Raw genomic sequence first — 23,690 nt, 5'->3', positions numbered from 1 at the left:
GCGACTTTGACAAGTTTACAAATGCCATATACACATGGCACATCTCACAGATGCTGCTTCGGTGTGGTTTACAATGAAGCATTGTCTATTCTATCTTCAATATCTTTCTTCTGTCGATGAGGTCGATTTATGCCCTTAGCTGTCGATAATTAATACAACACACGGGACATTCCGTATTCGCTTCATCGTAATATTAATGGCCCTTAAGTCCAGATCTTAGCCTTACCCGTGCCTTGGGGTATGTAATGTGGTATTTTGTATGTATCGGAATTCAATCCTCTGGCGTAGATATATGACTAAAAGATCACCTTTTGCCACAACCATGGATGGGCCAATGGAATGCAATGCGTTACCTGCCATACGAACGAATGTGCACCGATGATTAAATCGAAAAAGTTCCCAAACACAGTTGACATTAAGAAATTCGGAAATTGTCATTTGAAATTGTTAACTGGCAATCGTCATCAATTTCTTGATTTGTTATTCTAAACTGTAGCACTACCTCGTCATTATAATCCCTTCGATCTACGATTACTTATCTAATATTCAACTTCCGTTCCTATGACGTTTACCGCACAGAAAATCCTACCTCCTCTTTCCCAACCAGTAATGATATGCAAATACTTTTGGATGTGGATGAATGAACGTCGGCGAGTAAACAGCCTAAAGTAGGGGAGATATATTTCTGATTCATCTTCTGGTTACATTATACACGATTACTGTTTTCATTTCACATACATTGGGCGCTATTTCAGATATAGAACGCGCCTTAGTAAATATCGTACAGGGATGGGAGCAACAAAACAACAACCAATGCATTTGATGTAGATCATTTTGAATTTGTCGTAATTGGGAAATGTTAACATTAGCTCTTTTGTTAGAATAAGAGGCAGAATATGAGAGGGATTGGAACAGCACTATTTCGGGCAGCTATGAACTCTTGCAGCAGAGTGTTCCAACCTTTCAATGTTGACACCATATTTCAAAGAAAAACCAAAGAAGCTTCAAAAAAAGAATTTTGAAAATATCCATATTCAATAATGGTGCTTGGTAAGTAGCACTTTGGGCCCAACCAGCAGTGGCCCCAAATACTAAAATCGGATCAATGTTGAATAACCCTTGAAGTGAGATTTTCATATATGATTTCATTGATCGCTAATCATCTTGCATGTTGAAGAGGACACTGGCTGGGGGAATGTTCATCCTTTTTCAAGTGTGCCGACAACTCCTCACGCTGTTGTCGTTACCTGGTGGTCGGTTTCTCAATTAGTATCTTGATGATCGCAGCTAGCGATTCTAAGTGGTCGGACTACGTGTCTTTTAAGTCCTCTTGTCTCGAGAGTAGCGTGGTAAATTGCGGATTCTTATCCGATTTATGGTAATACACAGATAAGGTTATTAACGTTATGCGACTGTTTAGACAATTCTTTTACAGATGTTTTTGAGTGATTGGAAATTTCCAATACTGTCGAGTCGACGACAAAATCAGCACTATACAATATTATCCCATCAGTGGGAATACCTTACGACGTGGATCAGAAATACTCGAACAACGTTTCTGGTAACTAAATAGAGCTAAATAAAGGCGATGATGAAAGCCATTTTGAAATCACTTTGAAAGCCATTCTAAACCAGTGATGTAAGGAATTCCAACTGGGAATGATAGACCACGTTAACACATAAATTGAACTTTGAAAGTGTTTTATCGAAACTTTTATCTTAGCAGTTTAGTTCTCTTTAATTCAGGAAGCAGTTACAATTAAGACTGGCGCAATGGAATTATAGTTCCATTTTTCCTGATGGAGGCTCTTATCACAGATACATTGACTCAAAACTGATTCGAAGAAACATGTGATTTAACAGATTGCGTCATCCATGGACTCTAAACTCCATGCTTCAACGAATTCATTGTCGAAAATGAAAATATTTCCAATCACACTATTCAGCCATAAACCAATAAAAGCTAAGATCTGGTTGGATGTTCATTAGAAATAAACCGTTATATTGGCCTAAGTTTTTTCTCGGTTTTATGGCAGTATTGACCGTGTCTATTATCGGTCCTACCGCGTGTAAACAAAATCTGATAGTCTACTATTCATTATGCAACCATCGACGTATTTTTCTTCGGGATTATCCGGGCCGGCCAAATTTCCGCATGCAGGAGGCTTTAAGATGCAAGTGAAGTGCTCGGCTTCAATTATTTCCGTTGTAAAAACACGCAACATATCTTGGGACGCTCGGTATAACGCAGAGAGCGCTTACGCTTACTGTCACCATGGACTTGACTAGTGTAAGATTCCATGCTTTCATCATCAAACTAATAAAAGGTTGGAAATGAAATCAATTTGCGATTAGACTTTCCATTCTGCACGTATCTGGCCAATCTTTAAACATCAATAGTTTGATAGAGACCACGAGCGAATTAACAGAATAATTCACTAATTATCCCATTACTAATTTATATGGTCCCCGTTCTATTGATCGATGTCATTATCAATATTTTCATATGCTCATCACTCAGAGCGTTGTTGGTGATTTCATCCTCTGTGGCGTGATGTGACTTCATATTGGAGCGGACACGTCCTAATTACATGTTTCCCCGAAGGAATGGCGTACCCGTCGACTGGACAAGACAATAAGCCATTCCCAAAGAATCTGCCCCCTCAGCGGTATCCACCTCGCGTGTGAAAACACACGATATGGCGACTAATTTGAAAACGACTTTTGGTCAGAATCTCGGAGAAGTTTGCATTGCTGATATTCGTACAATTCCGTAATGCGCGGCGTTACTTTTTGCAACACAGTCCTCGCTTATCCTAGTGATAACATTACGTATCTCCACCATTGCGGAGTGTACATTCATATTCTACTTTTTTCAGATAATCAGGAAAATGAAGAAAAGCCTTTTGGCAACTTTTACACGTCTGTTCATCCTGTTGTTACAATGTTTAATCGCTATTCACGTGAGTATAAACGTTATCATTAGAACTTTTAGAATACACAGTCTACTCGTGCCAAAATCCATAAGCTGTGTTTCTTTCAAAATGATTTAAATTCATGGATAACCAGATTCCTGTTAATTGTAATGTAACCGGTTAATATTGAGCATTGAATAGAAAACGAAAACTTAACAGAGGGATAACGCTTTTTGAATGGCTCGTACTTTTTATATTGAAATACACACCGTTGTAAGCATCGCTCTCTAATTCTCTCTTCTGAACTGATAAATCATTTCAACCACGTTTTATCGGACAAATCCCCAATACGGCAATGTTTCATATCTGACGATGAGTTAAGTACTGATAGAGAGTAGGCTGTCTCTTTCTATTTCCATACCTAAAGATCTACTTTATCCCGAAAGTCTCACGAGTGACACGCGCCCATTTCTGCTTTTGTGATCGTGAATATCATCTAAAAACTATGGAAAGTTGGTGCAATGTTTAATGTAACAGATTCTATCTGAGATGCCTTTCCAATGGGTTTTAACAGTCCTTTTGAATGATTAGCGCAGACAGACGACGGAGTACCATTAAACTGGATTTCTGTAACGCAACTCTTGTGCAAAATGGCAACGACACAGAGATCTATACTTTCAAGCCATGTTCACACGCTACCGATGACTCATCTTGTTGAAACGAAGTTTAGTGTAGAACTCGCTGAAATTATTCAACAATGAAAATAAAACAACTTAGAAATGAATACAAAATGTAACTCGGAATAAACTAGTTTTATAAAAACGAAAACTACCCCCCCCCCCCCGAATATTTCCCTAGGATCTTCCGTACATATCACGCAAGTTCTGTGTGTAAATCTATGAACATGCACCTGGCGTGACCGGTGAGTGAAAACGGGTGGTAAATAATTGAGGATAAATGAAACTCTATACGGAACTCGGTGAAACCGCCGTCACCTCCTTACGATACAATGCAATGCACCATCCCTCTGAACTTGCCTGCTGAAGATAACGTTTAGAATGATGGATTGGCCAATAAACGCTATGATTGTGGGTGGATTACATTATTTTCTTCAATGTTCCTTAATTTGAGAAAACGGGATAAAAAGGTGATTGAACCTGTGAATACCTCATTCGTTCGTCGCCAGCGATTTATTTCAATAGAATATTTATTCGTCAATCAAGCGTTGAGATTATGTCATTGTATAAGATACTACCTCTTAATACGATACAGATATATCAAAATTTTATCAGGAAGATGCAGAGAAAACACAAAGCAAGCATACGATTACAGTTCATTGATAATCTCCGTTGAATCTTCGAAATCTTCGCTTTATAATCTGTACTTTGAGATTACAATTTACATATCATAACCTTTCCGGTAATTAAAGCTCAATTAAAACAAACCGAAATCCTGGATCGAAAAAAAACCTGGATTGAAGACGCTTTGTTTTGTTTCACTATACCCGTGTTATTGGTGAAAATAATATAGGCCTCTTCAAAAGATATAGGCCTCTGGATAAAGAAGTTGCATCATAAATGGTGAATTTATTAACCAAATTGAATTCGTTTTTCATTCCTCCTCTGCACATATGAAGAAATATGAGTTGAAGATTTGTTCGGAATTAATTCGTAGTGGAAAATAATCCGCTTGTCAGACGAACACGATAGTATTGCCTACCTAAAACGAAACATTAGATGGATACCAATGCCGAATTAGTTTTTCTCCATTTTGTTTATCCGGTAGAAATTTCAAATAAGTCGAGTAGATGTCTAGAAATTAATGAGTTTCTTTTTTGAGTACCGATTTCTTCGATTTACCTTGAATAATGTATACATTTCATCTATTTTCAGGGAAATGCAATTGGATGGAAAGATATATTTAAGAATGTGTTAGGTAAAGTACAGTTTATGAATGAACTATATGTAATTATGATACAGTGACTTTTCTCAAAAAATCCTTGACTATGATTAAACCGGGGGCAAAAGCGATTGGGTATCAATTTCACTCTGAGAGTATTTTTACGAATCGAAACAAATTACTTTTTAATTGCTTTTATCATATCGTAAACAGACTTTTCTTTTTTGCCATTTATATATTTGTATACATAATTATTTACACAATATCAGTCTCATAAAAAATCACTCCGTCGCCTGTGGACGAAACGTCGGCCGGATTTCCATGGATATCAGTCGACATTGCCTTGAACCGCGATCGAGCGACAACCTTTTACACCTAATACTTTCAGCTCCAATGCGATTTCAATTGGCTACTTTACACCAGTGAGCTAATGGTTATCGATTAATGCAAATCGCATTACGGTTTCCAGAATCTAATTTGATTAAAAACGATATTTTGTGAATTTTTTTTTCTTATATAATTCTATCTATCACTGATCGGAGTTTTAAAGGAAAGTCCAAGTAGTACATGTAAACGCTGATGTAAACGAGCTCAGCTTTTCAGAAGTATTCTACACACGCTTTATTGAATTTTACTTTGGATGTTCGTGGGTGTCAAATGAAAAAGTGCTTTGAGCAATTATATCTTATGAACCTTTCATATAGGCCTATAATCTCCAGTTTACTTTTACGCGAGAAATTGAATTAATTTGACAGTCATTTGACATGAACTAATTTATCATTCCCGGTCTATTCCTATTATATCGGAGGTGAAAAATTATAGCGACGAGAATAGATAGCGAGAATGTGAAATGCTATATCCGCAATATCTTTTAAAATATCTTTATTTTGTCTTCCCTTCAAACTGTAAGCCAATCGTAAATGAACTAGTCGAGACCAGTCTTGAATATCATTGAACGAAAACAAATTAACTCTGAAGATGGATGGAAGTATTCCATCCGAAACGTAAGGAATAAAACAATAGCAGTTGTTAGGGGTCTATATTGTGGGTTTTCGCTCAATGTAAGTCACTTGAATGCCTTAACCCGGCGTCAGCGTAGGTGTAATAAATGAAGATTATCTTCAAAAAGATATGCTTGTGTGAGGCGAATTCATAATTTAACAGTTCGCAGCCTACAGCGAAGTGACATCATCCTTAAAATGATCTAAAAATTATCTTTCCCTCAGAACCCGAAGGCCCACCCGACTGTCACTCACCGCTACCAGTAGAAGAGATATATAGGCAAACATTCGAAGAATCTACGAACAATATAGAACAACTTTTTCGTAACGACTTTAAGATTCTTAGATCCACTAGAGAAGGTTTTATAGAGGTAAGGTTGTCATCTATTTTGGAGGTAACCATTTTCCAATGGTATAGATCTGAAGCAATCCCCTGAAATAGCTTTTCGAATGTGAATGAAGCTCGTTTGTGAAAAGTAAGACGTGTTCAACATGTTTCCGTCCTTTTGTATACGTCAATAAAATTGATGGAACGCGCAGCAAAATTGATCGCATAAAAACAATTCTAGAAAAGGCGAAATCTCTGCAATTTACAGTTGTAATTCTCTGAGCGATATTCAGAGATTCTTTCGTTTAAGTGGCTCTTTTCGTAATGCAATTTTTTATTTTCACTTCAATTTATGAACGTCTTGCAGAAGCGTTTTATTTTGATTTATAATTCAATAGGCGATCTGAGAATACCTTTCCTACTGAAGTACATTTGATTTATCCGATTTTGTACATGCCGAATCGAAATTACTATCTCCGAAACGATGCTCGAAATATTTGCCGAGAATTTCAATGAATTTTCGATACAATCAATCAGAATTGATATTTGTTCATTTGACACGGCGATAGACGACATGCGTGGCGTCACATTTGTGAAGAGTTGCCTCGGATCGACTCGAACTTCGTTTTTTCCTCTCGGCTTCAAACTAAATCACGCGCCCACACGGCTATGTTGAATTTTAATTATGGCATGATTTTTGTCGGATGCCGGTGGTGCACGTCAGATGATGATAGTAATCCGATGAATAAGCTGATATTTCGCGTGTCCGGCGGGATATCTTCTGGTTGCGTTCAGTTGCACGAATTAAGCAGCGTAACAAAGCTCTATCTTTTGATTATCGATATCATCCTAAAAATGTAGGAGAACGGAGACAAATCGAGTAATATTTTGAATCAATTCATAAGAGCTTCACAAAAAGCCTCACATTAATGACGTTTGTCCCTTGGTCGAATCACTTCAACTTGTTATATATTCAAATATATCTATTTAAGTCACACCCAGCTACGTGTGTGCATGTCATGTGTGTTATGTATGTGAGTATGGACCAGGGGCGATGAAGACTTTCAAGATAAAAGTTTCCGCTTTGACAATTGCGTCATGACGTGAGATGTTTCTGATGTTGGGTCGGCGCGTGATCGAGCACTGCGATCATCATGAGAAGCAGCGCCAGCAGAATGAAAACCAAATCGATTGACTGTGAAGCAATCGCAATATCCCGTGGGAAAAGTCTCGACGAACGATTTTACAAACGTCAATTCTCATCGGATCGAGATCACGTCGATACTACACGCGAGTCGACGGTTCTGAATGAATCCGGAAATATTTTCAGAATGCCAAAATTTTTAATTTTTACGTCTATCCAATAGCATATAAACTGGGCGTCTCAGAAAATGTGGTAACCGAAGCTCTTAAGATTAATTATTCATTAACTATAACGGAAATCAACTTTTTGAGGGTAAAAGTTGGTAAACCTGGATGCTTGCTCGAGGATGAAATGTTGAAATGCAATGATACGCCATGCACGGCTGAGTGCTAGCGTATTTTTAATGGCCATGAAAATGGAGTCGAACCAAAAACATAGATTGTTCCATTGTGTACGTTTATTGTTAAATGACCAGCTGCTATTTTCTATCCGACCTTTCAAGGTGAACCTGCGGAGGGTATATTTAGTGACCGGTTTAAATACTCAGGGATATTCATCTAGGAAACATTGGGTGACGAATTTCCAAGTTTACCATAGCCTTGACTGTGAAAGATTCACACCTATCACCACTACAGCTGGCTATTTGCAAGTAAGTTGGGAGTAAATGATAGATACAAACATTCCCCTGCCCTGAGATAGCCTTCATTGGTTGACCAATGAATGTCAAAGCTATGGTTTAATTAATTTCTTTCTCGAATAATTTGTGAATAAAAAAACATTTCTTATGAATCGCACTGGTAATCAACAACATTGATGAATATCTTTAAGAATTACACTGGTAATCATGACGCTCATGCGGTAGTAACAACACTTTTTCACGATGTATTCCTGGCGAGATGTTTGCGATTGCGTGTACTGGGCTATTACAACGAACCAACGATGCGTCTTCAGCCTCTAGGATGTGGTAAGTGCTAATCTACAGGAATCTGTTGTTGTCTGCATGGCTGCGTTTGGAAGAAAGTTTTCAAAATTTCATCGCGATGTTCTTGACCATCGTCCAACGAGTTCGTAAAATATATTTCACGTTGAATCAAATTTTAACTGAATTAGGAAGTATCCTCTTCGTGAACGAGTTTCGGTTAGATAAGCTAATTCTACCAATAGAAAATAGCCCGCGAGGCGATTCCTTGTGCTTCCGTACGTTAATGTTCCGTCTTATGCCCATCCACTTTAAGCGACAAGCCTTCTGATCAGTGATTCCTAATTCAACATTTACTTTATTAATCAAAATTATTCAAACCTACATTACATTTGCGGCAATTTTTGGAGAAAATTAGATTTTATTCATTCTTATTAATCGCAATAAGGGATTGTTTATGTGATCTTAAACGTATTTATATCTTTCCAATCATACATGATTTCGTTTGCCATAAAACATCTTAAAGTAAGTAAGATCACAAGTCGTATATCACATTTCCTCTCTTTGTGATTTAGATGTCGATCAGTGTAAAAGCAACACGTTTAACACAAGAAATAAGTGGCGGCTGCGAATGTCGTTTACACGTAATGGACTTTCGTGGCAAGTGATCAAATTTCCCGAGGAAAGGATTCTGACTGGGGTGTCCCTTCAGGGCTACGGAAGCTCGGTACTCAATTCGCTGATTGTACAATACAGTAGAACATGCATGGACTACACGCCTTTCGGGGGAAAACTAGAAGTCGAACAGGTAAGTTGTGTTCCTAATTCGCGGCAATCAATGAATGATTAATCGAAGGCTCTTAGTCCAACAGAATAATCAAGTGCATGATCAAAATCACGCGTGCGTTTATAAACTGAAAAATAGATGTGCTCTTGCATGCCGGCCAAATACACTTATCAAAAAATTATCTCCGCTTCGTGTATTCCTTAGCGAGATTTCTTTTTTTGGGGGAACATGAACTCTCATAAGATTACGCACTCTTCTATTTATTGCCAACGTTTCACACACCTGCACATAGTTCCTCCGTTCGACAAGCTATTACTCTTAGAGTGTATGAATTTTTAAAGCAATTATAATGTCCCCGTATAGAATACAGCACCAGATATCCTCGGGGGACATCAATTCAGCCATAATAAATCGGTGTTTCACTCTATGTCAGGAGTTACGAAGACGTTTCCCTCGTCTACACTGATGAATTCTCGAACGGTGGAGTGAATAGAATGTCATAAACAATTGCGATAGAAAAGTTTGTTCGAGTGACAATCTTCAACCTGTCCTTTGTGCTCTTTTAATCTTCAATTTCATTCTGAAAATATCGGCTTACTAACTGTGACTTAGAACTGCAGTTAAGTGCTATGTGATATGGATACCTTTTTGATTCATAATCACTTCCAAGTACACACGAACAAGCGGATGCGACCAATCGAAAGCTGAATCTGATGCCAGGACGCAACGCGACGTATAAATGTTTTATACTCTTGACTCAATGATTTTCAAGATGACAGATTCACACGATATTAATCTATGGCATAGCATAGTGCTTGACACGCAAAGTGGGCGAATGAACCAAATGACTTCAATCAAAACTCTGACAGTTATTTTATGGTTCTTCCGCATTTAGCGTCATTTGTTGCGGCGGGTACGCAAGACTCAGTTGTGATTTTCGCAGTTATATTATAGTATATACAGCCATCACCCTGTGAGACTCCTGGATATGAGGAGACACTTGTTACAGGATATAAGATACCACACATACGTACCCTGTAGGGCGTTATCATCGTGTAAATACATCAAGCATAAGCACGATGTCCGAATCACTGTAAACATCGCAATAATTAATTTACCTAATGAATCAAATTGATAAACACTTCGGAAATCGATAATGACATCACCAAATTCATTTTAGTCATAGACTTCATGTGCTCGTGTGGAAGGACGCTAGGGCAAATTTCATTGCCTTTACTCAATATAATTAATCATTTCGCCTGAGTAGTTAGTCGATATCTAATAATGGCAACAAGAGTTGCGCTACAGGGATGTATCCTATAATCATAAAACTATGATCATGATTGGTTGAAGATTCACAAAACACATCACCGCGTCATTCGTCTAAAAACGAAAGACTATAACGAGGTTGACGATCTAGGCCCAAAAACATCTATGCATTCGGATAAACAAAAAACGTAAGTTTGTCGTCAACACCAGGCACACGCACCTCCACAAATGAACAAATTTTATTTCTTCTGCATTTCTGTCGGAAAACAAGTTAGATTCCAATTTGGTGTTCAAATCTCCAAATTTGACAAAAATATGACGTCAAATTATATAACATTACATTTGACTTTTCAGACACACCCAAATAATATCCCGTCTACGCTCGTAACGCGTGTCTATTTCCCGCATCCAATTCGAGCTACGTGTTTGAGAATATGGGCACCGCGTCAAAACGGTCGCAATAAGCGAATCAGCAACAGTAAATTACGCCTGGACGTTTTAGGTTGCGGTGAGTACTTAATATTCATCCAACGTTGCATATGTTATTGTGGGAGAATTGCATTCTCCTACGTAAAATATTGTCAAATTATCAAGGTATTTAATAGTTCATATCATCTTATTCTCTATTGTAGGTACCGGGAAAGGTATGATTACTACGTTAGGGGCTTGTACTCTACATGTTCTTCTTATTTCTTTGTTATTCTATCGTATCGTATGTCTTATGATGGATCACTATTACTCTAGTTTAGCTTCTGCGGGCTGGTGCCATTAATGTATCAAGTTCTTCCACCTTTTCGAAAATTGAAAACAGTTTAATGTACATATTTTCTTGATAAGAATATTTACGATAGATGATGACACAGCAAGTAGTTTGCCATCCCATCACATTAAATGATTGTGTCGGGCGAAAAAGGAAATGAAAAAAAAATCCCGACGTATGAAGTTAGACGCCCACAGTGTTGAAATGTTGCGTCTCCTAGCTCATATTCACTTATCACAGTGAAGAAGGAGATCTTTGTAATCTCACCGAAAATATCGAATTCGTCGACATCAACGCCGGTAGGAATTAGATAATCTAGAACCAAACCGGATTCAGTGCTTAAGTAATAAAAAAGGTTTCGTATATCATGTCGGATAATGAAGTAATGGATGAATTCTACAGATGGAAATCCATATTTGGTGGCCATTAGTGAGAAAATATTTTTCAAAAGGTTCACTTTTGGAGGAAAGAACCCTAGATTTTTTGCATCTGACGATGTGAGATGAAATTGCTATATCTAATGGATATATCATGTCAGTTCACTTTAAAGAATCAATTCTTATCGACGGCAGCGCCAAAGTTTTCAGACATGCCTTTTCTCTTTTTCTTCATAACACACTTTCTTATATGTAACCTTATGTTATTCATTCAGACCTTCCCTTCCACCGAAAACCATCCGAAATAGATTCGACTAATAAAAAGTCATATAGCCAGTATTGTCGTATGTCAGCGAAACATAGATTTGTTTCATCTGAAGATGTTTTTCTTTCTTATTTTTCGTTTCGTCTCCTTACATATCGGGTCTATGACTAATGTTTTAGTATCTTAGATACGGACCCGATCCATGCAACACCCAAAAGCTATCTATCATCACTGGATTTAACTATAGTATTGAAATATCTCAATTCGTCTGCAGGTTTACACGAAATGTTCATATTAGCTATGTTTCTATCGTTTAGATTGGGATTATTATTCCAATGCTTTATAAGTCCCCGTCGATCAGTCAAACAGACAGCTGAAAGTACCCATATTTAATCACTGTAGGTATCGCAGGGAAATGTGGCCTACGGAAGCACGGAAAATACGACCGCCGGCCCAATAATGAAATATCGAATACGATCCACAAACGAGTCGTGAACGGTGTACCAAACGTGCTCGGCGAATGGCCCTGGTTGGTATCGTTGCAGGACCCAGATGCCTCGTTTGTTGAGGGAAAAGCGAAATGTGGTGGTTCGTTGATTCATCCGCAGTGGGTTTTGACAGCTGCCCATTGTTTTAAGTGAGTTGTTCGCGCTAATCCCGTGTTTTTATGTAAAATTATGTAAAATTTATTTCAAAGATCGTAATGAATGAGATTATTTCTACGGAGCACGATACAATCAAACCATCATTTCTTCGTTGCATGAGGTTAAACAATCAGCTTCTATCACATCAACTACTATAAAACTATCGGTACCCGAAAAACCAATTCTGTTGTATTGCATGAGTGAATGAATTTGCTTTGTATTTCACAAATGGCATTTATTTTGCATTTCATAATGCAACGTTCGCTATACTACAGATTCGATTTCGGAGGGTTTTTCGTCAACGATTCGTTTGAATTCTCAGCTGGGAAATACGAAATTGTTGTTGGTGAACATAATCTGAAGAAAAAAGACGGCACAGAGTTTGTATCTAGAGCCGAAAAAGTTATATTGCACCCAGAATATCGAGGCTATCAAGGTGAGTTAAGCCCAAAGCACACGACGCAGGGAAACAGTTCCTTGTTTCACAGCAGCCTCGTGTACGTTGGGCTTTACCGACAAGATTTTCTATGTTGAAATAGGTAGAAAGTAAGTAGAGGAATAGTCATGATAATAGAAAGCTTTTTTGGTTTAAATAAAACAGAAATAAAACAATGCAAATCAATTTGGCATAGAACAATAGACCTCGCGTACGTACCAGTGGGTATTGCTCAGAAATGTGACAAAATGTAAAGTAAACGTATACCATTATATTTCAACCAGACTGCCAATTAACTTTGATAAGGCGGGAACTATTAAGAATTCACGAAACATGCAATACTGATAAGTTGAAATTCACGGATTTCAGCGTACAACAGTAGACAACAGCCGAGCGTCGTGTTTGAATCATGGAATGACATCGCTCTGATTAAACTGGAACGTCCTGTCGCATTGACTGATTATGTGAACACAATCTGTTTACCTGACGAAAACGAAGAATTCCATTCCGGCGAAGAATGTGTCGTAGCTGGATGGGGAATGCTGAATGGAACTCAGAACAGTAGGTTTCCTTAATCGGCAAAAAGAAAAATGCCTACATTGCGCTTGGAAAACTGTTAATGATAGAGTTAAAAATGTTAGTCAGCCACCATTATGATGCACACATTCCTTGGCTTCATCCTTTTTGAGAATTTATCCATTTTAAAGTGTAGGCGAGTGACAATTTCAAGGTAGTAGATTTATAACAACGTGTGATATAATTTTCTCTGCTAATAGTTTATCCAATTTTGAACCATCACGTGAAAGCCAGACTAATGGAACCGAAAGCTTGTCTGACGCAGTACCAGTCAGTATCCAGATTTCCGGTCAACCGCAGAAACTTCGGCGATTCGGTCGTCTGTACGATTTCCCCAGGAAAACGTCAATATACTGGCGACTGTTACGTATGTTTCAAATAAAGACAGATCGATAGAAAGCAATTAATAAACGAAATGAATCTCCCATCTCTCATTATTTGTCACCGTTTGACTGTTTCAAGTTGACAAATGAAATGTTTATTTCGATTAATACGTATATTTTAGGGCGATTCCGGAGGACCTTTGGTCTGCAAACGGAATGGTAGATGGTATCAAGTCGGTGTCGTGTCATGGGGAGAAAGTTGCGAATCGCCTCTATATCCTAGCGTATTCAGTCGTGTTCAGTCCTACATGGAATGGATAAACGCCGAAATCGAAGCTAACTAATCAACTTTGATTGGAATGTCAATTAACTGTTACTGAGAAAAATAACGCCATTGCGAATCTCTCTGGTTGAATACTTGTGTATCTTTTTTTGGAAGTATAACGCGTTTCGTCCTAATTCTCAACAGTTGTTCTACCGCTGCGTGCATCGCATAAATCCCAATCATTTGCTCTCGTCGCGGCTATGAACAAAACATAGAAATAATAGGAATATATTTTCATCGTAAATTGTCATTGAAGAAATCATTAACGGATAAATCCGTTATCGCGCACGGTGCGGTCTGGCCGAACTTGATTCGATACAGAATCATCTAACCTCTACATATTCAACTATTCCTGTAAATGACCATATTGTTGTAAATACATGTCGATGAACAACTGAAATGTTTTCTTTTTTTCGATATCGCTATCATTTCAAGACCAGACGATACATATACACGCACAATCATCTAACAACTCATGATAATTTTTCATAAATTTATAGTTTATTTTTAAGAATATAATATTCAGTTCATAAAACAAAATACGTATCATGGTGCACTTAACAAATTAAAGGTAATTTGAAGAATCTGTTGTCACAACTGTACAAGTTCAATAATAACGCGTACATGTTGAAAATTTACATTAATGTATCTTACATTAAGGATATTTGAAGTCATGGCGAGGAATATATGGCGTAAGGTATTTATAGGATTTTGTCAATGTTGATACAAGTATTTTCTGTACATCTGCATAGAGTATTCTATTGATAATTAGCAACCGCACAACAATTCCTAAACACTAAGTGTACAATGACTTTAAATACTATGAGAAACTCGATAACATGAAATGAAATATATTCTTTCATTAAAATACTCTGTACTGTAGGGATAATGAAAGTTAGTGCTGTATTCATAGAACGAGGGAGATTTTTCATTGAGCGTTTACATATATTATGTACATCATTACATTATATGTACATTTAGTGCATATATTCTATATACATTATATCTATTTATCAATTGGACAGAATGTCTATCATACGCCAGTCGTCGAAAATACTTTTTCAAAATGGAAAAAATCTCTTCCAACACTACTTAGAGCATAAGATACTCTGATTACGTTTTAGCTCGAACTGCAAGTGGTAGACAGCATGACTATGTGTACAAGTACTAGGTATGTAATTTCGCTGGGCGAATTCATGACGTCTTATATACTCAATGGGAATGATACAGCAATGCAATAGAAAAATATACTGCATGATACACCTACAACCGACCTGTGAACGACTGTGAAAAACATGAATAGCAAAAAATGTGACCATTACAATGAATGTAATAATTCTCAGATTGGTATTTACAACTCGAATCGAGTTCAACAAAAAGCAAACAAATTAAACAAAAGCATTAAATTCTTTACTGCTTCAAGAAAAAATTCAAAATTCAAATAATTCTCTCAAATCTTCATCCACACCCTGTGGCTATGTATATGAATTTTGTCAAAGAAATAAAACATTAATATACAATGTATACGTATGTACAACCGTACATAATGAAATAAACAATCAGCAGTTTTCAATACTACACAGTCATCCAATACTTTCACGGTTACAAATATCTCAAAATGTAGAATTTTGTCGAGACAGATATGAGACACCTATACTATAAGCATTAGCAACAAATAGCATTTGATATTCTAGCAAAAAAGCAAAGCCCCCAATAAAACTGCTAAGTAACATAAAATTCTGTAATCTACCTGTATAACTAATAACATATAAACACAAATAAGGTATATTTCATGTTGCACATTTCGTAATAGCACATTCATCATCACATGTATTAAGGAAATACATAACCGCATCTTTATAGCAAAGATTGCAAAGAGTGCTAAATTTTCTGCCAAGCTGCACCTGGTACCAAGTGTATAGGAATATCTTTTCTCTTACTAAGTCAAACTAATAACCGTAATTACACCTAAAGTATAAACCCATATTCTACCTATGGTATCGTCTATTGAAGATTGCTTTAATACTCCACTGTAACAGCTTTAGTTTTCAGATATTCACTCAATGCCTCTTCACCTGGATAAACAGATAGGAATTAAGCATTATTCACTAGAAATACAGGGTTCATAATCTGACTTGCTACTAGTGTTACTAATACTTACCAAGATCCTTTCCAAAGCCAGATTGTTTAAATCCTCCGAAAGGCGATGCAACATCGGTCTTATTGTATGTGTTGACAAACACGGTTCCGGCTTGGATGGCATCTGCAACACGCATTGCCTTGCTTATATCATTCGTAAAAACACCCGAAGCCAAACCATATTCAGTGTTATTAGCTCGACGAATTACTTCATCAATATCCCTGAAATAATTCAACATACAACAATAAACATGAGATACATCGACATAAAAATCGTTCTAGGTAAAGAACACATTTAATTTTCACATAATGCTCAATGCATTACGTTGAAAGTGAGAAATGAGATATTTGTTATCTATTTGGCCCAAACAAACTTACCCACTCTTGAATTTCGAAATGACCATAACAGGACCGAAAGACTCTTCCTTGGCGATAAACATATGATCTTCAACATCAGTAAATATAGTCGGTTCCATATACAATCCTAAAATATAATCAGTGAAAGTGTTGAATACACAATATGTGTCACAGAATACTGATACAGTCTCACGCTACCTACCAGGAATGTCAAGACGCTTTCCACCATATACTAGCTTAGCACCTTCCTTTTCACCAGTCTCACAGTATGCTAGCAGACTGTCTAAATGTGCTCTACAAAAATATTTATGCTCTTCTAGTAATCGAAGAAAGATAATTATTGATGAAACCTTGACAGCTTTCATTCAATATGTACTTATGATTTTGAGGTCCGTGGTCGGTAGCTCTATCTAAAGGATCACCAATTTTCATCTTTTTCACCTCAGCTATGACGCGTTCCACATATTCATCATGTATGTTCTCTTCGATAAACAAACGGCCGGCAGCGATACAGTTCTCACCCTTATTGAAGAAAACGCTGTTGCATCCCTAACGTGTAATTCAAATAATAATCGTCAAAACCATCAGTACACTTTAAACAAGTTGGCCACCGGGTGATTTAAATAGTTCTTACCATTCGAACAGCTTTATCCATATCACAGTCACTGAAGATGATCAATGGCGATTTTCCTCCTAATTCCAGGGAACATTTTTTCAGGTTACTTTTAGCACAACTGAAAAGATGAGATTTTCATGTATGATTTAACATCACAATAACCTTGCCATATGGTCTGAATTTGCTAACGTTTAAGTCTTGTCAAAATTATCATTACGAAGCTAAAAAGGTATCGAACGCTTACCTTTCCATAATAGTTTTACCAATTGGTGTTGATCCAGTAAAACCTAATTTTCGTACTTCAAGGTGATCAGCAATGGCTTGTCCAACAACAGAACCTAGAAATGAAGAAGTTTACAAATCTAAGACCATCGACCCATCATTAAGAGATTCAGAAACAGTTTTTTAGGCATCTGTTTAATATTTTACCTGATCCGGGTAGAATATTGACAACACCGGCAGGGAAGCCAGCTTCCACTAACAGCTCACCGAATTTCAATGAAGTTAATGGTGTAACCTATGCAAAAGATATAAAAATATATGCGCTGTTATACACAGCACTCTTAGGTATCTGAATTTGACCTATGACTCTACAATACCTGAGCAGGTTTGATAACAACTGTGTTACCAGCAGCTAAACAAGGAGCAATCTTCCAAGCCAGCATCATCAGCGGATAATTCCATGGAGTTATGATTCCACACACACTGAAAAATAAAAATTTGACAATGTCATATAAAACCAATATCAAATCATTTGATAAGCTATTTACATAGACAACTTTATTCTCTGTTGCATGAAACCCTGCTGTTAAAGTCGATAGATCTTACTGAAAAGCTGATACCATTTTGAAGTGCAACTGCTCAACAGTGGCAGAATTTCATACCCAGATCCGAGGATGAGAAATGAAAATCCTTACCCAATCGGTTCTCTTTTTGTGAAAGTGAGATTTTTGTTAGGACGTGCATGGTTAATTGGTATAGTTTTCCCCTGGAAAATAGTTGAGCATTTCAATGTTAACAGCCATTATGGCCTGTAAAATAGTGTGGGTATTATTCAACGAAACAGTAGACACCGAGCAAAAAATATACCTGAATTTTATCACACCACCCGGCGAAATATTTCAACGTATCTATCGACATTCCCACATGTGTTTTCAGTGCTAAAGTGTACACTGCACCAGAGTCGATACTTTCAATCGTTGCCAGTTCTTCCTTGTGTTTATCCATTAATTCAGCTAATCTGAAAAATAGAAAACAGATTATCCATTAAGAAATAGATTAAAACAAATTGCAATACGATGTATATATCAAATTTTCATTTAATGCGATGTAAACCTATGCCATTATATAAGTAACAGGAATGAAAGAAATGAAGTTGAACCCAATACACTTTTCATTACCTCGTCATTAATTGTCCACGATCTCGAGGATTCATACGACCCCATTCACCTTCAAATGCTGCCTACAATAATACGAAATAAAATCAGAAAACCGTTATGATATTCATTCATTTTTGAAACCAATCGCCTGATGAATACCAACGAGGTTTACTACTTACTTTAGCAGCTTGAACTGCTCGATCAACATCATCTCTGGTTCCTTTAGCGACTTCGCAAATCACCTGAAATACACATTTCGATGGCTTTATCAGTTTTACCGCTGTATTAAGACCAATACACGTATCGTTCTGACAAGTACTTACAGACTCATCAGCTGGATTGATAGTTTTAAATGTGTTACCATCGCTAGAATTGATGAACTCATTGTTGATAAACAACTGATTTGGGAATCGGACGTCCATTTGATTCACGTGCATATGAATCTGAAAATATGAGTTCATTCAATCACGTTCTTCATCTTATTTCAAGATTCGACATTGAAAATCTTAAATAAATGAAATCTAACAGCATCATATTCGAAAACTTTCTCTTCATCGCCATGTCTGAATTTAAGAACCACCGCATTGACAAATTCTTCAAATGATGTAGCCATGTACACGTCCTCATTGACCATTTGAACTCCACATTTTTGTTTGACCTCTTCGACGAGTCTAGCGATAGGAAAAAAATACAGGCATTATTCACCCATTGTTGAACTCGATACCGGAGATAAGATACCGATATTTATCAAAACAGACTGCAGAAATAAACTGGAATTAAACGGAAACGCGTGATAACAAAACCAGTTTAAAGTAGAATGACAAAGTACAACAATCTGGGAAAGAAATGCTTTCAATGGGAAACGACCTTAACACATATAATCTTATCAACTTCTAACTGGCAACAAACAGAATTTTTAAATTATTGATCTAAATTTCGACTTATTACATTCAGGGCGACTACTAAACAGAACTGACCTCGTTACATCCATAGAACCAGCTCCACACTTGAAGAAATCTGTTGAACCGTCAATTGTTTCCCTGGATAAAATACCCTTCCACATATCCTGAATGAAATAGAAAACATAGCACACTGTTACAATAGTATGCATTCTCAAAGAAGCATGATTATATTTGCTTCATATTTACATCGATGAAGCCGATGACTGTTATTTTGTATGCCCCAATCACTATATTTCTACATTTCTTCAAGGTGATCACAAACCAAATACTTATATTCAAGCATGAAATTATGTGTATGTACTACCGGTAATTGTAATCTGATTTATGAAAGTATAAGCCGATTATTATAGAGTCATGAAAGAGAATATTTGCTTTAGGGATATAATAAAATACTCAGGAAATGAGTTATAAATTTGCAGGTGTCTTATTCATAACAAATGAAATGGTGTTAAGCCATTGCGTACAATTCAATTAGATTAATGACAGTTCAACGCGAGTTGACACAATAAAGCGATTTGATAAATTTTGTTGACAGATTCCAGACATAGTCAGATTTAACCGGTGGTAAACAGCCTGCGATAATAGATTAATCACAACACTTCATAGTTCTCAATACAGGTCAAGCAAAAGAAAGTAGTTCCAGTTCATTCATTAAGTTCAAACCAGCGACGTCGACTGGACATTTGCCAGCAGGGTGCATATTCAAATCTATTTACCTATTGTTTATAACAAACTGTAGCTAGAGAAAATCATACTGCCTGGTAGAAAAATGAAATAACCAAAAAAGTGACAAACCATAATTTGTTGTTGCATTTCTTCCTCTTCAGCAGTGAATTCAACAGATACTTTTTCATCCGAAGTTGCCCCAAATTTAGCTGCACTGATCATTTTACCATCATCGAATTGAAGTTGTTTCACATTCACCTGAAATCAGTTTGAGTAAAGTGATATTTTCAATTGTAAATTCTAGAACAAAGGAACCCGAAAAAGATTAAACTACACATACAAGACCACCATCATTTCCATGAACAATAAGGCCATCCTTGTGAACGATAGCTACTGTAGATAGGTTGTCTATATTGACCTCTCGTATCGGATGTGGGGCCGCACCTTTCCATAACTGTGACCCATAAAACGTCACTCTCTGAAATAAAATCCGACCCATACAACAACATCAAGTTTTCTCAATGCTTCAGCAATAACAAAACATTAATATCAGTTGAGATCTTACCTCTCCATTGATCATCGTCCAAGCTCCTGGGAATTTATCATTACCACGAATAAAGTTGTGAATATCATTAGCCGACTGGCACCACTTTATCTACAGGAATAGCACAAATATTTCTTGCAATTTATAATCAACAAACTTAGATGATATCGCAAAAGAGGAAAAAGGTGATTACCTCAACCATATCTTTCTTTAACATGGCATCATACGATGCCCCTTCTTCAGTCTGTTTGACCATGGGAGCATTACCATCGGCTATCATTTCTACAGCCTCAGCCTAGTTAAGAGAAATTGAGTAGAAATTAACAGTAGGCAACTTCCTACAGTTGAACAGGTTAACCCCTACCAATGTCTATTTCATGTACCCTTAATGATTGCCGTGCATATATGATAGAATACTGTTGTAAATAACATACCATGCCTTTAATACCCTCTGGGTACAGGAACCGCATGTATAAAGAATCAACGTTATCATCAGGATGTACATCACAATCTCTTTGCAACAATATCGGACCAGTATCGAGTCCATCGTCGGCCCAAAATATCGTAAATCCAGCTTTTTTATCACCACTCATCAAAGTCCTACAAATATAAATGCTCAGTGTAGAATAATGCTGAATGATTAGGCTACCGGTACAGACATAATAAAACACAATGAACAAGATTCAGTTCAAGCTCAAGTTGTTCTGCGGCAAGGCCAAGATATGGCATCTATGTAGATTAATAAACAAAGCAGCAATATCTACGAATCAACAAGTGTAAAATAAATCGTGCAAGAGGGGTTAAGAAAAGCTATAGCTTATTCGGGTCTTAACCCCTCAATTGAAATGATATTTCACTATCCTCGATGTTATGGCCTTTTGAAATTAGGCTAGTTATCGACTAGAATTAATTCTTGGGAACAAACGAGACTACTTGGAGACGCAGATATATCTGAAGGTGTGATTTATAACTCTAACTGTGCAGCACACATTAAACAGATGGTTTGGTTATTCATACACACACAGGTGTTACAGGTGTAAGCATACATACTGCTACATACTGTAGACTATTTCTAACTTTTAACCGATATGTCCTCTCATTGAACCACCCAAATTACGAGTTCAATCTTAATCTTGTGAAGTATATCCATTCGCGACTATTCTATTCTACTAAATATTTCATCGAATATAAAATATCTTACCAATTAATTGCCGACGCTCCTCTGTGTTTGGGCAGAATTGACGGATGATAAATAATTGATTGTTTTTTCGGATGGTTGATCACATCCATAGGGATGAATTGAGTGCAATATGGCAGAATGTTCAGATCGGCGTTTACAGACTTGTACTCTTCGAATACTTTCGGCAGAACTTTTCCTTTCTGACGCCAGCGTGGATATTTGAATACTTTTATCCCATCTTGTTCAGCGGCTTGAGCTAAAAAAATATCATCAATGATATATTTCACCAGCCCATACATTGATAATGGTAAATTCACTACTATTAGTATGGTTGTATGTGTATATGTATGTATATGTATGTGTTATGTATGTATATGTATGTCGTTATCATATCCGTATTATGTCGTTTTTCTTCTCTGAGCAGTCCCTCATTTAATATTATTACATCTTTTATGTATTTCCTTACTCATTAATATTGTAAAAATTTTACTTGAAAATAAATCATACCATATCATATCATATCTATGAAGAAACTACGAACCTAATGGATCTGGACGACCATCGCGATCCTGAACGGTAAAAACTCCAACAATTTCGTGCCCATTTTTTCTCACCGACCGATAAACTTCAGCAGCGAAAGGACTTTGACCAATAACAGCAACTCTTAATCTATCCATGGACATCTACATGACGAAAGGAACCAAGGAAATGATTTAATAAAACATGGCATTTTTTCATCCATACTTCCAATCTCTAAGTACCGTTAAAAGTTTGAGGAAAGCCTCTAGCCCAATTATCTACCGCAGAATGAGGCAGGCCTAACACTTTTTTTAGTTAGGCTTGTCAATCCGCAAATTTAATACCCTCAATTTTTCATAGTCTCAAGGCAACAAATGGAATTGCTCCCATCATCTGCGTAATGTTGCACTCCTTTGGCTGCATCTTCCTATTTTTCTACACCCTGCTTATTTCAATTCAACACGTAAGACTTACATAACTAACTATGGTACCCGGTATTAGCTTACTATTACAACAGACTACTAAAGCACATATTTATCGACATTTAAAGACTACTGAAACGTATCAAGCGTAATTTAGATGAACAAGCTTTCAATATTGAAGCTTTTAGTGCGATTTCAAGCCGAGTTTCGTTAAAGAAAGCGACATAATTCAACAAATGAACGAGAACAAACCTTTGACGTTGAAAACCGACGAACAAATTGACTTGCTGCCAACATAGCTGGCGATTAGATATTAGAATAGTCAGCCAGTACTGTTCGCTAGTTCGCTGAAAATCTGCTCCACTTTTTAGATAAGTGGATGAATGAATACGTGTTTCTGACCGAACTGCTCAATTTTACGTGGTACGCCGCCAGCGCTTTAATCTTACCCCGAAGTCGAATTAGCAGAGCATTTTGAAATCCAAGAATAATTATCCGTCAATCACTTTAAACCAGTTTGATTCATATACAAATGTAGGACTTATTTCGAAATATTTATTTCTGGTTGGATGGGGACTCAATATATTTGCGAACTATTTCTACTCTGCGCTATGTTGACGTTTTAGTTCGGTAAACAAAAAGCACGTGGTACTCCGTATGAAAACCTAGACTGGTTACCTGTCAAAAGCTGCGCCACCTGCAAACGCAGTCAGAGACCGGCAACCGGTCTAACCGGAGAAGTCCATGGAAACAAATATAATTCAATTAAATATTATTTAAACATTTACCAGTCTCCGGCGGGGTGTGCACCGACCGTTATCGTGATAAGTCGAAGCGAAATACCTTGTTTCACAGTCCTTTTTCGTATTCCGTTACGTTCCACTCATATGCGCTGGAATTAAATTTACAGATGTGAAAATGGAAATTTACTGAAAAAT

The 23,690-nt window shown here is 37.0% G+C and overlaps 2 protein-coding genes across 3 annotated transcripts; one reads left to right on the top strand and one right to left on the bottom strand.

Annotated features, from left to right (window-relative positions):
* Positions 1-1,285: 1,285 nt before the first annotated feature.
* Positions 1,286-13,987, top strand: LOC141901270 (uncharacterized). Its single transcript, XM_074788413.1, has 15 exons — positions 1,286-1,378; positions 2,880-2,963; positions 4,808-4,850; positions 6,041-6,186; positions 7,790-7,936; positions 8,116-8,251; positions 8,782-9,014; positions 10,347-10,450; positions 10,895-10,906; positions 11,263-11,321; positions 12,067-12,301; positions 12,584-12,744; positions 13,114-13,305; positions 13,521-13,687; positions 13,826-13,987. Exons 1-15 carry the CDS (start codon positions 1,376-1,378, stop codon positions 13,985-13,987), a joined length of 1,884 nt encoding a protein of 627 aa, XP_074644514.1. The 5' UTR covers positions 1,286-1,375.
* Positions 13,988-14,494: 507 nt separating this feature from the next.
* LOC141901215 (cytosolic 10-formyltetrahydrofolate dehydrogenase-like) lies at positions 14,495-23,101 on the bottom strand. 2 transcript variants are annotated; one of them, XM_074788323.1, is made up of 24 exons: positions 23,005-23,101; positions 22,353-22,494; positions 21,833-22,067; positions 21,066-21,231; positions 20,825-20,926; positions 20,653-20,742; positions 20,428-20,565; positions 20,217-20,345; positions 19,437-19,525; positions 18,986-19,130; positions 18,783-18,902; positions 18,639-18,701; positions 18,481-18,542; positions 18,170-18,320; positions 17,998-18,068; positions 17,680-17,785; positions 17,510-17,597; positions 17,325-17,418; positions 17,099-17,198; positions 16,841-17,013; positions 16,667-16,758; positions 16,486-16,591; positions 16,130-16,329; positions 14,495-16,043 (listed from the first exon to the last, which is right to left on the bottom strand). In XM_074788323.1, exons 1-24 carry the CDS (start codon positions 23,047-23,049, stop codon positions 15,988-15,990), a joined length of 2,763 nt encoding a protein of 920 aa, XP_074644424.1. In that variant the 5' UTR covers positions 23,050-23,101; the 3' UTR covers positions 14,495-15,987. The 2 variants fall into 2 exon arrangements, with proteins under 2 accessions (XP_074644424.1, XP_074644425.1); XM_074788324.1 differs by lacking the exon at positions 23,005-23,101 and adding an exon at positions 22,573-22,636.
* Between the last annotated feature and the right edge of the window lie 589 nt (positions 23,102-23,690).

The sequence above is a fragment of the Tubulanus polymorphus genome, chromosome 3 (genome assembly GCF_964204645.1).
Source record: "Tubulanus polymorphus chromosome 3, tnTubPoly1.2, whole genome shotgun sequence".
In the NCBI taxonomy this organism is placed as follows: domain Eukaryota; kingdom Metazoa; phylum Nemertea; class Palaeonemertea; order Tubulaniformes; family Tubulanidae; genus Tubulanus; species Tubulanus polymorphus.
Note: the sequence above shows the minus strand (reverse complement) of the source record. Positions and strands in the feature narration are given on the sequence as shown.

Coding starts and splice junctions, on each gene's coding strand:
- LOC141901215 (XM_074788323.1), bottom strand. CDS start 23,049: ATGTTGGCAGCAAGTCAATTTGTTCGTCGGTTTTCAACGTCAAAG. Junction 18,543..18,638: donor GAGCAGTTCAAGCTGCTAAA/GTAAGTAGTAAA, acceptor GTATTATTGTAG/GCAGCATTTGAAGGTGAATG. Junction 16,044..16,129: donor TGGCTTTGGAAAGGATCTTG/GTAAGTATTAGT, acceptor CTGTTTATCCAG/GTGAAGAGGCATTGAGTGAA.
- LOC141901270 (XM_074788413.1), top strand. Junction 9,015..10,346: donor GAAAACTAGAAGTCGAACAG/GTAAGTTGTGTT, acceptor GATTGGTTGAAG/ATTCACAAAACACATCACCG. Junction 11,322..12,066: donor ATTCGTCGACATCAACGCCG/GTAGGAATTAGA, acceptor TAATCACTGTAG/GTATCGCAGGGAAATGTGGC.